Below are 18255 nucleotides of genomic sequence, written 5' to 3' on the forward strand. Positions count from 1 at the left end.
AGACCCAAACCCCGATCGATTGGGGAATTGTTGGAGGTGTCCCTTAGGCTGGTTACGCTGTCTGTTCCAGAAGGGGTGGATAGCCCCAGAATCCTTTGACCTTGTCGGGACCTGGGGGGCCTGGATCCAGGGCTGGGGGAGTCCCAGGATCCCTTCCCAGTGCAGAGTGACTCGGGGGGGAGTGCACACCCCCAGCTCCGCAGATGGGAGGGATGTCAAATGGGGAGGATGCTCCTGAAGATCTGGGGGGAGAAGACATGCCCAACCGCTCTCCAATTTCCATGGGAATGTCGCCTGCTCACACTGAGACCCCTCCTTTGCCGAGAATCCCAGCAGAGCCGTTGGAGCAAGACCTCACACACGCAGCAACTCCACCCCACCCAGGAGTCCTTGGCTGGCCCTTCAAATGCCTCCACGCCAGAAACGCCTCCTCCCCCTTCAATGGAACCGGCACCTGAGGAGTCTAGACCAGCCTTTCCCAACTAGTGGGCCACCAGATGTTGTTGGACCACAATTCCCATCTTTCCTGACCATTGGCAATGCTGGCTGAGGCTGATGGGAGTTGTGGTCCAACAACACCTGGTGGCCCACTAGTTGGGAAAGGCTGGTCTAGACTGTCTGATGAACAGACGTGTGTGTGCCCTCTGTCGCCCTGTGCATGACGCCGAGAAAAGAGGCTTGGTCAGAAGGAGGCACCGCGCAGGAGTCAGAGATTGTGAGCGAAATCCTTCCCTATATAAGCCCACACCCCCGTTGTGGGTGCTGAGTCAACTTCCCTTACATGCTGCAGAGTAAGCCTGAGTAGTTAGTTAGGGATTACAGTGAGCAAGTTAGTGACCTCTATGAGACACCTTGCCTTTGATGTTACTTTAATAAAACAAGAATTGATTCCAGTCTCGCCTCCATTTCATGCTTCTCACGCTGGGCAGGACAGCCCTCCCTGACATCCTGGAGCCTCGAAAGAAATGCAACGTGAGATATGGGTGAAAGGATCTCTGAAATGATCTCCGAAAGGATCTCCTACCATCTTTTTTCCTGGAGGAAGGCATTGACTTTTTCTTTTCGTTGGATTCCAAGACGCTGGCTAAGGCATCATCGCCAAATAACTTGCCTCCCATGTAGGGCTCTAAGGCAAGGTTTGAGCGGGCTATGGAGTCAGCCTCCCAGTGGCATAGCCAAAGGGTTTGTCGAGTGAAGACCCCTGCCGCTAGAGATCTTGCTGCAAACTGCATGGCATCCATGGCTGCATCTGCCATAAAGGTTACTGCCCAGGATATATTCAGCAGAGACTTGTGGGTTTGGGCCAGGTCTTGCTGCGGGCCATCCAGCAAGTCTTCCAACCAAAGAAGGGAAACTGTAGCAAACACAGAGGAAGCTGCCACGGCTTAGATGGAGAACGCACTAGCCACATGGAATCTCCTGAGGCCCTGGTCCAATTTGAGCTCTGTTGCGTCTTTGAGGTGAGCATCCAAGTCCCTTGGGTTCAAGAAAGGATTCGGCAGATTAACAATGAACATAAGAACATAAGAACATAAGAAGAGCCTGCTGGATCAGGCCAGTGGCCCATCTAGTCCAGCATCCTGTTCTCACAGTGGCCAACCAGGTGCCTGGGGGAAGCCCACAAGCAGGACCCGAGTGCAAGAACACTCTCCCCTCCTGAGGCTTCCGGCAACTGGTTTTCAGAAGCATGCTGCCTCTGACTAGGGTGGCACAGCACAGCCATCATGGCTAGTAGCCATTGATAGCCCTGTCCTCCATGAATTTGTCTAATCTTCTTTTAAAGCCGTCCAAGCTGGTGGCCATTACTGCATCTTGTGGGAGCAAATTCCATAGTTTAACTATGCGCTGAGTAAAGAAGTACTTCCTTTTGTCTGTCCTGAATCTTCCAACATTCAGCTTCTTTGAATGTCCACGAGTTCTAGTATTATGAGAGAGGGAGAAGAACTTTTCTCTATCCACTTTCTCAATGCCATGCATAATTTTATACACTTCTATCATGTCTCCTCTGACCCGCCTTTTCTCTAAACTAAAAAGCCCCAAATGCTGCAACCTTTCCTCGTAAGGGAGTCGCTCCATCCCCTTGATCATTCTGGTTGCCCTCTTCTGAACCTTTTCCAACTCTAGAATATCCTTTTTGAGATGAGGCGACCAGAACTGTACACAGTATTCCAAATGCGGCCGCACCATAGATTTATACTACGGCATTATGATATCGGCTGTTTTATTTTCAATACCTTTCCTAATTATTGCTAGCATGGAATTTGCCTTTTTCACAGCTGCCGCACACTGGGTCGACATTTTCATCGTGCTGTCCACTACAACCCCGAGGTCTCTCTCCTGGTCGGTCAACGCCAGTTCAGACCCCATGAGCGTATATGTGAAATTCAGATTTTTTGCTCCAATATGCATAATTTTACACTTGTTTATATTGAATTACATTTGCCATTTTTCTGCCCATTCACTCAGTTTGGAGAGGTCTTTTTGGAGCTCTTCGCAATCCCTTTTTGTTTTAACAACCCTGAACAATTTAGTGTCGTCAGCAAACTTGGCCACTTCACTGCTCACTCCTAATTCTAGGTCATTAATGAACAAGTTGAAAAGTACAGGTCCCAATACCGATCCTTGAGGGACTCCACTTTCTACAGCCCTCCATTGGGAGAACTGTCCGTTTATTCCTACTCTCTGCTTTCTGCTTCTTAACCAATTTCTTATCCACAAGTGGACCTCTCCTCTTATTCCATGACTGCTAAGCTTCCTCAGAAGCCTTTGGTGAGGTACCTTGTCAAACGCTTTTTGAAAGTCTAAGTACACTATGTCCACTGGATCACCTCTATCTATATGCTTGTTGACACTCTCAAAGAATTCTAATAGGTTACTGAGACAGGACTTTCCCTTGCAGAAGCCATGCTGGCTCTGCTTCAGCAAGGCTTGTTCTTCTATGTGCTTAGTTAATCTAGCTTTAATCATACTTTCTACCAGTTTTCCAGGGACAGAAGTTAAGCTAACTGGCCTGTAATTTCCGGGATCCCCTCTGGATCCCTTTTTGAAGATTGGCGTTACATTTGCCACTTTCTAGTCCTCAGGCACGGAGGAGGACCCGAGGGACAAGTTACATATTTTAGTTAGCAGATCAGCAATTTCACCTTTGAGTTCTTTGAGAACTCTCGGGTGGATGCCATCCGGGCCCGGTGATTTGTCAGTTTTTATATTGTCCATTAAGCTTAGAACTTCCTCTCTCGTTACCACTATTTGTCTCAGTTCCTCAGAATCCCTTCCTGCAAATGTTAGTTCAGGTTCAGGGATCTGCCCTATATCTTCCACTGTGAAGACAGATGCAAAGAATTCATTTAGCTTCTCTGCAATCTCCTTATCGTTCTTTAGTACACCTTTGACTCCCTTATCATCCAAGGGTCCAATTGTCTCCCTAGATGGTCTCCTGCTTTGAATGTATTTATAGAATTTTTTGTTGTTGGTTTTTATGTTCTTAGCAATGTGCTCCTCAAATTCTTTTTTAGCATCCCTTATTGTCTTCTTGCATTTCTTTGGCCAGAGTTTGTGTTCTTTTTTATTTTCTTCATTTGGACAAGACTTCCATTTTTTGAAGGAAGACTTTTTGCCTCTAAGAGCTTCCTTGACTTTGCTTGTTAACCATGCTGACATCTTCTTGGCCCTGGCGGTACCTTTTCTGATCTGCGGTATGCACTCCAGTTGAGCTTCTAATATAGTGTTTTTAAACAACTTCCAAGCATTTTCGAGTGATGTGACCCTCTGGACTTTGTTTTTCAGCTTTCTTTTTACCAATCCCCTCATTTTTGTGAAGTTTCCTCTTTTGAAGTCAAATGTGACCGTGTTGGTTTTTCTTGGCAATTGGCCAGTTACATGTATGTTTAATTTAATAGCACTGTGGTCACTGCTCCCAATCGGTTCAACAACACTTACATCTTGCACCAGGTCCCGGTCCCCACTGAGGATTAAGTCCAGGGTCGCCGTCCCTCTGGTTGGTTCCATGACCAACTGGTCTAGGGAATAGTCATTTAGAATATCTAGAAACTTTGCTTCTTTGTCATGACTGGAACACATATGCAGCCAGTCTATGTCCGGGTAGTTGAAGTCACCCATTACTACCACATTTCCTAGTTTGGATGCTTCCTCAATTTCATATCTCATCTCCAGATCTCCCTGAGCATTTTGATCAGGGGGACGATAGATCGTTCCCAGTATTAAGTCCCTCCTGGGGCATGGTATCACCACCCACAACGATTCTGTGGAGGAGTCTGCCTCTTTTGGGGTTTCGAGCTTGCTGGATTCAATGCCTTCTTTCACGTATAAAGCGACTCCGCCACCAATACGTCCTTCCCTGTCCTTCCAATATAGTTTATATCCAGGGATAACCGTATCCCACTGGTTTTCTCCATTCCACCAGGTCTCCGTTATGCTCACTATATCAATGCTCTCCTCTAAGACCAAGCACTCCAGTTCTCCCATCTTGGTTCGCAGGCTCCTAGCATTAGCGTACAGGCACTTGTAAGCAGTGTCTCTCTTCAAGTGTCTTTGGCACTTGTGGTTTGGCCTGTGGTAATTTTGCTTTTCTGAATTTATATCCTGTGCCCCTGCTCTCACAATGCCTACTTCTAGGCCTACCCCTTTTAAAATTTCATCATTTCTTTGGTTTTTATCCCAGGGGGGAGGTTTATTCTGAACTGGACCTTTCTCAGCTCCTGTCGGGTTTCCCCCCTCAGTCAGTTTAAAAGCTGCTCTGCCACCTTTTTAATTTTAAATGCCAGCAGTCTGGTTCCATTCTGGTTCAAGTGGAGCCCGTCCCTTTTGTACAGGCCCGGCTTGTCCCAAAATGTTCCCCAGTGCCTAACAAATCCAAACCCTTCCACCCGACACCATCGTCTCATCCACGCATTGAGACTGCAAAGCTGGGCCTGTCTGGCTGATCCTGCGCGTGGAACCGGTAGCATTTCAGAGAAAGCCACCTTGGAGGTCCTGGCTTTCAGCATCCTACCTAGCAACCTAAATTTTGCTTCCAGGACCTCACGGCTGCATTTCCCCATGTCGTTGGTGCCAACGTGCACCATGACCACTGACTCCTTCCCAGCACTGTCTACCAAACTATCTAAACGACGGGCGATATCCGCAACCTTCGCACCAGGCAGGCAAAACACCTTGTGGTCTACACGCCCATCACACACCCCACTGTCTATGTTCCTAATGATTGAATCACCCACTACAAGGATCCCTCCACCCCCTGGAGATATATCCTCGGCACGAGAGGATAGCTGCTCATCCCCCAAGGAATGGGTCCCTTCTAAGGGATCGTTTCCCTCTTCCTCAGCTGGATGCTCTCCTTCCCCGAGACCATCGTTGTCCATGATAGCAGGACAGCTATCATCGTTGGAGTGGGACACAGCTATAACGTCCCTGAAGGCCTCCTCCACACACCTCTCTGCCTCTCTCAGCTTTTCCAGGTCCACCACCTTGGCCTCAAGGAAATGAAGTCGTTCCCGGAGAGCCAGGAGCTCATTGCACCGAGAGCATACCCACGACTTCTGTCCAACAGGCAGATAGTCGTACATGCTGCAGGCGGTGCAAAACACTGGAAAGCCCCCACACCCCTGCTGGCTTCTTACCTGCATAGTTTTGTTTAAGGTTTATTACGTCAATGGGTTGGAGACTGCGGTTTAGTTGAGGTCAGGGAAGAGACGGGCAGAGTGGGGGGCCCTGGCCTGCTCGCCCTGCTGCCAAACTTGCTCTGCTGCTTAACTCGCCTTGACGCTTCATCTGCTGGGGCTCCCTCTAGCTCGTGGAGCATCTATAATGGGGGCATCTATCAGTGGGACTTTCAGCTGGTCCATTATGTGCTGCTCTAGTATATAGTGCTTGTTAGCAGTCTGAACAGATTTCTTGAATTGCAGTGGGATGTCAAATTCAGACTTAAGCACTTTAGGAAGAAGGGAAGGCAATTTCAGTACTCTAGACTTGGGTGTCGGGTCTGGACACACTGCTGAAACCCTTGAAGTCGCAGGGACAGGGGGTTCCTCTGGGGAATTCAGAGTAAGGGTTTCCATTGCCTTGCACAAGAGAGTGAGAAAGTGTGTCTCCTGAAATATCCTGTTGGTAGCAATCTCTTCCAATTCAGAATCCCTGCTTCACTCTTCTTCATCCAGGATGATTAGATCATTGTCTGGGTCGAGTGATGTACCTTCTGGAGGTTGGGGATGCCTGCCCTGGGTGGCGGCATAATGATCTGGTGAAGGCTGTGCATGTGCCAATGTACTGTAAATCCCATTCACCTCAATAAGCATGCAAATGATCAATCCGTTCTCTGCAAACTTGCACAGGATCCCGTTTCTTACCTCCCGGGTTAAAAAGCAGAAAAATTCACTAATAGGCAAAAATTCCTTGTGGTTTAAGAACATACCTATAGCCAACAGATATTTCTATCAAACTTTAAAAAGCAGGGAAATTGGGCAGGTATAGTGTATGCACTAGGGGAGCAGGAGACCCAACCTCCTCTCTGAGATATTGTACTGTTCTACAAATTTGTAAAAATGCAAACACAATTTGGGTTGGTCTTTCACAGTCCAATCTACTTCTTGCGTAGCTTGGAAGAATTTGGTAATGTGCCTCTGAGGGCATATGGTGAGTGGTGGCAACACTTGCAATCAGGACTGCATCTCCAAAGATGGAGAATTACATTTTTGGTATGTTTTCCTTCCTTCCTTCCTTCCTTCCTTTATTTATATACCGCCCCATAGCTGAAGCTCCCTGGGCGGTTTACAGTTCTGTGCTACTACTGTTCCTACAAAGAATCTAACCTAGAAAATTATATCTCTCATTATTCATTCTAGAAATCTTCATGAAATTTATTTTTATAAATTTCAAAGCCTTTTTATTGGTCAATGTCATATGATGATGAAAACAGCCTTTTGTGTTTCAAACTGGAGGCTATATTCCCCTTATATACCCAATCAATCACTACGGTCTGCAGGTGAGGCCTCCTACACTTAAAACTTAAAAACCTTGTTGAAAAAGGAAGGTCTTAAGTAGGTGCTGAAAAGATAACAGAGATGGTGCCTGTCTAATATTTAAGGGAAGGGAATTCCAAACAGTAGGTGCTACTACACTCAAGGTCCATTTCCTATGTTGTACAGAACAGACCTCCTGATAAGATGGTATCTGCAGGAGGCCCTCAGCTGCAGAGCACAGTGATCTACTGGGTATATAAGGGATAAGACAGTCTTTCAGATATCCTGGTCCTAAGCTGTATAGTGCTTTGTACACCAAATCTAGAACCTTGAACTTAGCCGGGTAGCTAATAGGTAGCTAGTGCAAGAAACAAAAGAAGCAATACACATGCAGTTAAAAATCAATATGAATGTGTAATGTGCACATCCCATGGAACACCTGAATGGAGCTTGTAGACCAGTGGCAGTCCACAGACCACAGTTTGGGAACTCCTGTGCTATGGGATCTATTCAGGGAACTGTGTTCTTTCTAGATTTCAAAAACCTGACATGCAGATTAGGAGTAGACAGGAGTTGATAACCGAGAGCTTGGGATGCACCAAAGGGAATCCATTCAGTATCTATAGCACAAAGTTGTAACAGTGTCTGAAGAAAATTCTCCATGCAATGTTGGGCTACAGCTTCAACATGTGGTCAAGTGCTGTGCTCTATGTCACAATTATATGGTGGGAAATAGGATGGCGAATTTGTTCAGGATATCTTCTTTAAACATACTTCAGCCCAAGGAAATGTGGCAGGTTTATAAGCACAGCATCTGTTGTGTCAGAGAGCTTAGCCAAATATTGTGTTGCACTATAACGGGGGTCACCACCCCATTGCCTGCAGGCAGCATGGCATATGTGAAGGCTTTCAATGGCACCACCAACAGCCAATCCAGAATCTGAGCTTTTATTTATTTATTTATTTACTTATTAAAAAGAAGTAAATCTCTAGCCCTCCTGAAAGAAAGTTGTGGAGGAAAATCTGCAGGTACCCTTCTAAGCAATTTCTGTGAAATTAGCCAGCCTGACTGCTCCCGCCTTTTCAATGTTTTTAGCCAATGAATGAAGTTAGAGCTGTGACTGATTTGTTTGGACACCACACAATAGAAATCTCTGAGGTCCTGAAGAGCTGCTGTTTTGCCCCTCTCTTTACTTCACCTTTTCTGCTTCTGTCTTTTTTCCTCTAGTCCTTGGAATAGCTTGTTCTTTCTTTTTCCCTAGCAACCAGGATGCATCTTTCATGTGCTTGGTTCATCTGAGATCAGGTAGAGCCTAGAAATTATTTTCCGCAAATACTACTGCACAATAAGTGTAGGTGAATATTAAATAACCCCCCTTTGCTCGAAAGGCAAATGTGAAAACTTTGCAAAAATCCTTAGGCAATTTTTCTGCTTTGCAGGAGCTAAAGACCAGGTTCTCATTAAGAATTCACTATATAGTTAACTTACAATACAATGGTATCCATGTTTACTCAGAAGTCTTTGTGTTTAATGGGGCTTATGGCCAGGTAAGTGGCTACAGGATGGCAGCCTAGGCTTTGGTTTAGGGTTGGCATTGGGAGAACACTGGGTTCTTGTGCCTTTAACAGCTGTATGGTAGGCAGAAATTCAACAGGTCAAGCCTTTTCTAGTATGAAAATACAATTATGTGAAATACTCCACTCTAATTTCGTGTTGTGCCATGCTTCCATGAAAGCTATTTTGTGACTGGTGCCCCCAGCACTCTCCCTCAAAATTAGAAATGTGCTGTCTGGTCTAAAAAGGTTGGTGACCACAGTACTATGGCAAGACTTTACTCTAAACCACTACTAGTATTTTGTAAATGCAATATGAATAACTTATTTCAATAATCTACCAAGGCTTCTGTAATGAGACACTAATCTTTAAAGCAATCTATATATATACTTTAAAGTAGAGATATTGGGGTTACTACAATACAAGAAGTACAATCTTACCTGAAGTCGGGGGTTGATGGTGAAGCTGCCAACGGCTGGATTCATACAGGCAACATACTGACAATTATTAATTTCTTTTACAGTAAATGTCTGTCTATCATACCTAAGCAGGCAAAAATATTTAAACATATTTATAGTAAAGTTAGAAATCATTACAGTTGAAGCCTCAATGATATTGACAGAACTCATTTACATGTGTAGTTGCCTTGAGGCAATAAGTTCCCCATTTAGCTTAAATTAAAATGTAAGCAAAGTCATAAATGATACTTAAGCCAAAGCAACCAGATATTGCCATAAGGCAGCCTTTCCCAACTAGTGGGCCACCATATGTTGTTGGACCACAATCCCCATCTTTCCTGACCATTAGCAATGCTGGCTGAGGCTGATGGGAGTTGTGGTCCAACAACACCTGGTGGCCCACTAGTTGGAAAAGGCTGCCATAAGGCAATTAACAATTCTCCAGATATATGGAAAATCTGAAATTAAACTTACCAGTTATTTTAAATTTGCACAAACATTTTTATCACCATCATTATTAATTCAGGTTCCATCATAAAAAACACAAGTTTGATTTAACACCAAAATGGAAAGAGTCACCTACCAATGCCCATAATCTATATGTTGCCGAATCAGTGTGTGAGGCTGAACTGTTCCATAAGCATCCATCTCTGGCATATTCATATCATCAATAAAGAAAACCAACTTCTTGTTTCCTACTGGACCATAGTTACGACCAGCTTTTTTCTCCAACGGTTTTTCAAGAATTCCTGATGTGTATTACAGTATATGATTACTGGCCAAAATAGGTTTGTAACTGGACAACATACAAATAATATAATCTAGACATAAATTTATAGAAGGCATACAGGGCAGGGACTCAAAGCAGAAGCTGCCCTTGCTACAGCAATGCAGTTTTCCCCCCTCCTTTGTTCAAGTCGAGAAATCTCTATTCAAGATGTGAGAAGATCTCTTCTCACTTTGCACTGCAGTGTATATTTGGCTTTGTTGCTCTATAGGGGACTCCAAAGGTCATAAATTATGCTACTGATCAGGTGGGCATTTCCGGAAACAGAGCTCACCAAATCTGGAGAACATTATAAATATAAAGCTGCTAGGCACGGTGATTTCTCAAACCACTGGGGCCTGAGTCAGATTTAACATTGATAGGAATTTAAGGATTGGACGCAGGCTGTAGTATCATGCACATGCTCTTCTTTATGTGAATCTTTCCCACCCCCCACCCCAACTGCCTTAGATTCAGAGTTACAAGTGCCCATTGACAACCTGGGTTAAGTACTCTCCTAAACAAGGCATTTTAAAGTAATAAATATAGGTTTATTATTAAGTTTACATATTAATCACTTTACAGCAACTTCCCAACATTAACACAGGAAATTATCCTAAAGGCCTAAAATTTAAGGTTCTTGCACTATTTTTTTAGGCCCCTATACAAGCCCCACTGAAATAAACATTGCTGCAACAGATTTGGTGGATTGTACCCTGAAATGATCTAGGTTTTAAGAAAGATAACCCTTTTGCATATGAACATTTATTCTTGGATACTCACTTTGAACTATTGTTATTGTTTTTGATTGAATTTATATCCCACCTTTCTCCCTGAAGGAGACGGGGGTGGCAAACACATCAACAAAAGAACTTTACAACAAAAAGAAAAGCACTCTTAACAGCAGTTAAAAACATTTTCAAAAACAGTTACAGATAAATACATTCCAAAACAGTTACAGTTAAAAACATTCTTTCATCTACCAATCTCCAAGTACTTGGGTCCCAAGCCATTTAGGTCTGTATATGCTAGTACTAATGCCTTGAATTGGGTCTGCTAGTTCACTGGCAGCCAGTGCAGCACTTTCAAGATTGGTGACACATGGTCCCATCAGGCCACCCAACCAGAGCTTGGAAAAGTTACTTTTTTGAACTACAGCTCCCATCAGCCTAATCCAGTGGCCATGTTGCCTAGGGCTGATGGGAGTTGTAGCTCAAAAAAGTAACTTTTCCAAGCTCTGCACCCAACTTAGCAGTTGCATTCTGCACTAGCTGCAGCTTCTGGACTGTCTTCAAGGGCAGCCCTATATACAGCACATTACAGTAGTCCAGATGGGAAGTCACCAGAGCATGGACAACTGAGGCCAGGCTACTCCAGTGCAAGAATGGCTGTAGCTGGCAAATCAGCCTAAACTGGGCAAAAGCACTCCTAGTCACAGAAGCCACTTGGGATTGTATTGACAAGTTGGAATCCAGGATGACTCCCAGACTGCAAACCTGTTTCTTCACGGGGAGTACAACCCTTCCCAGAACAGATTGTACACCTAATCCCTGGACATGGAAACCACCCAGCTACAGCACTTCTGTTTATTGGACCCCAGCCAGCCCATCACTGCCTCCAGACACCTGTCCAACACCTTCCCAGCCCCTCCTGATTCAGATGGATTGGAAAGACAGAGCTGTGTGTCATCAGCATACTTATAACAAATCCCTGAATGACAGCTCCCAACAGTCTCATATAGATGTCAAATAGCATTGGAAATAGAACGTGGAACCCCACAGCTCAAAAGCCACAGAGCTGAGCAACAATCTCCTAGTCCTACTTTCTGGTAGCTGCCCTGCAGGTAGGACCAGAACCACTGTAATACGGTAACTCAAACTTTTACCTGCTTCAGACAGCCCAGAAGAACACCATGGGCAATGGTGTCAAAAGCCACTGAGAGGTCAAGGAGAACCAACAGGGTTGCACTGCGTCTGATTGAGAAGTCATCAATCAGTGCCACCAAGGCTGTTTTGGTGTTGAAAATCGACCGGAAACCAGACTGGAATAGATCTAGATAATCTGCTTCTTCCAGCCATGTCTGCAGCTGACCGGCCACACCCTTTCCACCACCTTGCCCCGGAAGGGAATGTTAAGAGATTGGACTATTGTTTTCTAAAACCTCTAGATCCAGGGAGGACCTCTTTCAAGTCAGTGGGCAAAACTCCCTCCCATAGTGAGGCGTGTCCTTGCTCCCAACCTAAGAAGCAGACTCAGGACTCAGTGACTGGGTTTTTATGCATAATGCTTTATTCCAGAAATCAGAACAGGGATCTAGTATCTCATGCTAGGCCTAAACTAGGGGTGGATGAAATTGGGCTGCTTGTATGTCTCTTCTTTAAGCTCCACGACCTTGGAGACATGCCATTCTCTAACTCTGCTGAGTCACTTTCATTTTCCCCTGCCTGAGAAGTTCCAATTTTTTTGTTAGCACTTATGTCTTTTGCCATTATGCTTGGCCTTGGTGCCGGCAGAGAGTCATCATCAGCTGGCTTCAAGGCTTCTGGAGACACATCTCCTTGATACACTGACCACTCCCTGGATCCATCCAATCTTCTCATACTAGATTTCAACAACTATCATGGGCAGGGATCAAGAGGGCACGTAGCCGGCCTCACCACCACAGTCATGCTGTCTACATCCTCAGGCTGCAACAACTGAAACTAATCCCATAAATGTAATTTGCCAGTGCTCCAGACACCTCCAAGAAGCCTGACCAACTGTGGCATCAAGTTCAGCATGGATCCAAATAATTTTGCCCTCAAAGTGATTTGCAAATGTCTCACAACAGGCTCAGACTCTAATGAAAGATCTGTCAAATATATTTCTTTCTTAATTATTTATTGGAAAAACTATAGCAGGTACATTATTAACTATTTCCCTTATGGACCATTAAACATTAACATACTTTCCCTTTTCCCTCTTTCTCTTTCTTACACAAATACCACAAATGTCATAGAAATGATCTCTGAATACAAACACAAAAATAAGTCAGGAAAAAATATTTTCTTCGAGAGGAACATTTCATGAGCTCTATCAAGTGTTATCATTGTTCTAATACTAAAATTAGGTACATGACGTTTTCATAAATAGCATACGTATTGGGCTGAAATAATCTTATTAAAACAGCAGGCAAATCAAGTGAGTTCACTGACCTTTCTTGCAGGTTTTAAAGCTTTAGGACTTGAATTATAGTTCTCAAAAATGCTATTACCTAGTTTATATTGCTTGCTGCTGCAATGCTTTTTAACTCTGCCCCACAGGTGTAATAGGAGGGATAATAAGATATTTGAGAAGCATTCAAATTTATACATGAAAAATGTGAGGGTGTAAGATATACCATATCTGCGTCAATAAAATACAATCTTCACTTTTTGTCTCTGAAGTGAACACTTTGCATTTATTGCTAATGAGGATTGGGGGGGATCTAATTATATGTTTTCATTTTCTGCAATCTTTCATTAACAAGCATAAATAAGCTGATTAATTGAATATACGCAAATGAACGTAACCTGTGCAAAGAAAGTATGGGTTTCAGCCCCACAGCATCCAGTGTTGGAAGGGATCAGTGGTAGTGCCATTCCCAGGACAGCCTCTACTGACTCCAACAACCAGAACAGCCATTTGCTACGACTCACACTGAAGGGAAACCAGGGAGCCAGTATACCCTCACAACTACATCTCCCCATGAATCTTGCAATGACTCCAGCAGTAAGGACTTGACCCTTAAGCTCTCTAACACTGTTCTGGGGCTGGAGCAAAGGCCAAAATGGTCATACTTTGAGTAATCCATTTTTATTATTATGAGTTGTAATATTTCTCCTTTGAATTTGATGGTTTATAAATAGTCAACAAGTTCATTATAACCAGACTTTGTCATGCAATGATATATGAGGAACTTACTTTGTAGTGCTGCTGATGTGCTGTAATAGCTGAAGGGAACTTTGGACACCAGGAAATCCTCAGAGAGGCCAGCAAGGCATTCCCCAATAAATACTGTTTTTCCCACTCCAGCATTTCCAACAAGCATCACAGGCTTGCCTTTCTCCAAGAGCAAATCTGTAAAGTATTTGAGACATGTGGTCTCAGATGTGTGAACAAGAACTGCCTGAGGCATCAAAAGAAAACAAAGGTGTTTATGTTAACATGATTCTTATAACATACCAGTGGAATTATTCCTCTTTATTCCTCTTGCAACATAAGGATAAAAATCTAAGAAAGAAATTGCTCCCATTCAGTAATTTGCATTGATGATTTGATGTGCACATAAAGCATTTTCACATGCAAGGGCTGCTGCATCTATGTGCTTTGATCACTCTGAGTGTGCAAAGTTATACTTGAGCAATAGTACCATACACATTACAGAAGAGAGCAATTAATGTTCCCCCTAAGCATGGAGACAATACTCTTTATTTAACTATGTTGGAATTATCACTCAATATCTGGTCATTTCTGACATGATATTACTTTAATTTGAATACTATCAAAGGTGGGGGTGGGGGGAACACACAAATCTAAGAAAGACCTTATGCTACATATTTTATGTTCTTAGCCATGTACTTCAACTGTGATATATGAAAAAAAAATCAGGATATCATGGTTTGAAGTTTAGTGTTTAGTGAAAAATGGATTCAGAACCTTCTGATTTTCTCACAGCTATGCTGGAGAATATTATAATTACTCATTCCAGTAATTATAAACCATAACTTTATTATCACGTCTGAACACAATGTGTGATGTTGTTTGTATAGCTAAGCCAATAGTTCTTTGGGGAACTTTCTAGCTTGAACTTGGGAAAAGGAGAATTTGCAACCTTTTTTGCAGTTGCCATCTGCTTATGTGAACCTGGTAGTGATCCCAGAATCATTTCCTAGTCAGAAGATGACAGAGTGGGGGCATTACTGCAATTGATACCATCATGAAGCCAAATTAGCTGCCAGAATGCAGCACTGGTTGATACTCTAGGCCTGGAATGGGGAACTCTCTGGCCTTCAGGCTAATCTTGGCCCACCAGAGGGTCCAATTTGACCTGCAAGGCCATTTCCCTCAAGCCATGCCCACCCACTTCAATCAGCTGAGGTCACTGTCAATCATGGAATGATATAATTATGTCATGTGATTGACAGGTAGGCAGCCCCACCCACGTATCAAATTTGGTCCACAAGGCTAATCCTGATAAGGATCTGGCCCATGAAGCAAAAAAAATGTCTCACCCCATCTAGGATCACAAAAAAAAAGAAGAATTCTGACCCATTGCTCTGAGCAGCATCAAGCAACTGAGTTTAGTTCCCACTTTACTTTCCCACAATGCCACTATGGAGCAGTGTAGGAAATTAAAATGCCAGCCCTCAACCTCCCAGTGCTGCTGCTGGGTGCCACCACTGCCAGGTAAGCCTGTCAGGACTCACCAACAGAGGACAGGACCCACCAGAGCACACTGCCCAGGGGCAACTCAGGCATGGAGCCTTCCCTGCCATTGGAAGTCGGGCAAACACTTCACCATTCCCAAATCACAAAAATCACCTCTAAATTCACAGCTTGCAGGCACAGTGGCAAGTTGGAAAAGGGCCATTTTGTTCTGGTACTCCTACTTTGTGATGTTTTAAACTTGCCATAACTCTGATTGGCAAAATGAGTTATGGCCTTCAATTCTCTCTTTATAAAATGTTAATTTTATGAATTTATTTCATTGGATACTCTGTCAAGTTAATCTTTGTAGAAGACCATTATCAGATAGTCACCATTATGTTTCTTCTCCAGTTATCAGCTAAAATCAAACAGTCTAAAAATAACATTACATGCAAAAATAACATTACATGCAAAAATAGATTTTCAAAGAAGTGCATTTTTAGGTGAGGGTAATATAAAAAGCAGCACTTTATATATAAAATGTGCATACCTGCAAAGGTGTATCTGGCTCCATGTCAAAACTGATAATTTTATCACTCCAAGGCAAGAATTTCTTCATCTTTGGGTCAAGATAATAATCAAAAATTGTACCATGTGATGGAAACTTCACAGCTTTCATCTCTTTTAGCCACCAGTGGCTGAATTCAGCTTGGTAATTAGAAAGCTAGAAAATTTTAAAATGAGTTCTTAGTTTTGTTATCCATACCCTTATACATTTTTTAAAAAAATCTTCTAAATGTACACTATATGGGAGCACATATAGCAGGTTTGATGGTTATGGATAAGCTTGTAAAGCTATTCAAACTGCTTAAAATTATGAGCATCTTCATCACCCCAATGAGGGTAAATATTTCCACTGTGGAGAATGATTTTAATTTGCATCTTCCTTTAAAAGGCTAAATCAGGCACTGAAAATTGCACGTAAAATAAATGAATTGCTCTACTTAAATTCCTGTTGCACATTATTTTATCAGCCTTGAACATTTTCTCTACAGATTACAGAAGATGCACTAAACATCCCAAACATTATCCTGGTAGTTTTTCAGAGGACTGGCTCCATGGCAGCAGCTCCATAGTGCTTACATATTACATACCTCTTTTTTTCACTGTGAGTGAAAAAAGGGAATGGTGTCCTAACTTAAATAGATGCTAAACCAAAAAAGAGGGGAGATGCAATGAATGCAGGCAGAAACTAGAGAGAGGGGGGAATATCAAAGTGCCAAAAATAAGTTACTGCCATGCAAAATGTTCTGGAAACAAGAAATTCCTTCCTCAGTGGCAATCTTCCTATTGGCACCCTGCAAAAATACACTGCTATGGTTTCCTCCTTTGCCAATAGTTGCAATTGAGGATTTATAACTCCACTTCTTCCTTTCATCAACAACAACTCTGGAGGGCATGTGATCCACATCTTAGATCTTGAGCTTTGAGCCTTAACATCAATATCACCCATGACACTGTGCCTTCATCTGATTCTCCATTAAGACAGAGTCTAATGAGTGGATTTTCATCACTGTTTCATTGCACAGGTCACAGAGCAGGGGAACAAGATGTTTATCTGAATACAGCCCAAAATGAACTGCTTTCTGCCTACCTGATCTTGAAAGAGGGCTCCACCAAATGCCCACACACAGGCAAAGGCAAAATGTAACTCATACAGTTCTCTAGGACCATCAAGAGGCACATTTTCTTGGGTTAATAAGCAGTCAAGGAGAGAACAAAGGGTCTATAAAAAGGAATAACAGCAAAAACAAAACATAAAAAATATTCTGGGAATGTTGCTGATTACAGATATTGGTACTTAGGACATTGCCTTATATTGAGTCAGACCATTGTTCCACAGTGATTGGCAATAACTCTCCAAGTTTTCAGACAAGGGTACCTGAGACTTTTTGCGTACAAACCATGTTCTATTCTCTACCACTGAGTCACCTCTCAAATTTTATAAATCACCCTGATTGTAATGCTAATGCACATCATATTGAAGTTTTTTTCCAGACACCCTGAAAAAAACATCATCATATGGGCAAAGCTGTCCATGGTAATCTGCTTCCATACATGTAGTTGCATATAGTTTTTATTGTCTGTATCAGCTGCAATCCATTGCTGTTATCTCTTAGGAAAAAAATATTAAAGTGCAATGTCAATGCAACATCATTTTTCTAGGGTAAGCTTCACTCAGTTGTTAGGATAGGTTAAAACTTCACAAAACTACTATGGAAGAAACAGAACTTCACATTGTATTTGAACCAGATCTTGCCAGAGACACTTTATTAAATCAAAGCAAGCAGCTGCTCAGAGAGAAATTCAGACTGGCAAGGAGGCTTCCTGAAAGCCCAAAGTTTCTCTTTCATAGGCAATTTTCAGCACATTCTTATAGCAACATTTCTTAGGCACACAGAAAGCTGATTTCTTATCATCACACAAACATCTTTTAGCCACTTGTAATGGAACATTAGCAGTATGAACATGTGCTTATCTACTTGTGGTTAGAAAGTTGAACATCTGCAGTTTTTCTCAGAACATTCTGTGATATATCTTGCAACATGTTCTTTACAGCATAATTCAATGTCACCCCTTTCATGTCTGCAAGGTTTTGACCAAAGTTTGAGGCCTATAAGATTTTAATTCCACACTACTTTCCTGTGTGTGTGTATGTATGTATGTATATGTGTATATATATATATATGAACGTAATTAGCTTGAGTGAAGTTCTGTTTGTTGCTTACAAAACTGTCTTATATATATATAAGTGAACACCCTAATTTAGGCCACAATCCTATGCACTTACATGGAAGTTCCACTGAAATCAGATGGCCTTATTAAGATACGCTAGCAATATGAAAAGGGTCCTTTTTTTTTGCTTTCCTTGGGAATATATACTGTTGTGTGCACTCCAATCTCCAAGCAGTGAGAGACTTCCATGGGTTCCTTTTTTTTTTTTTCAATAATTTTTATTCAGATTTTCATAAAACATACAAGACAAAATCATAAAACATTCAAAGACAAAAAACAAAATCAAAAATAGTTAAACAAAAAGAAAAAAAGAAAAGA

General features: G+C 42.6%; 1 protein-coding gene across 2 annotated transcripts in view; it reads right to left on the minus strand.

Moving 5' to 3' along the window:
• The window catches only part of DNAH11 (dynein axonemal heavy chain 11), a 321971-nt gene that overhangs the window by 151354 nt on the left and 152362 nt on the right, over window positions 1-18255 (minus strand). For both annotated transcript variants that reach the window (XM_061586939.1, XM_061586942.1), the window contains 5 exons: window positions 16796-16927; window positions 15692-15865; window positions 13696-13900; window positions 9571-9736; window positions 8970-9072 (listed from right to left, as the gene is read on the minus strand). In XM_061586939.1, coding sequence (XP_061442923.1) covers window positions 8970-9072; window positions 9571-9736; window positions 13696-13900; window positions 15692-15865; window positions 16796-16927 — 780 coding nt within the window. The remainder of the gene's footprint in view (window positions 1-8969; window positions 9073-9570; window positions 9737-13695; window positions 13901-15691; window positions 15866-16795; window positions 16928-18255) is intronic.

Source organism: Rhineura floridana, chromosome 10 (genome assembly GCF_030035675.1).
Source record: "Rhineura floridana isolate rRhiFlo1 chromosome 10, rRhiFlo1.hap2, whole genome shotgun sequence".
NCBI classification, from domain to species: domain Eukaryota; kingdom Metazoa; phylum Chordata; class Lepidosauria; order Squamata; family Rhineuridae; genus Rhineura; species Rhineura floridana.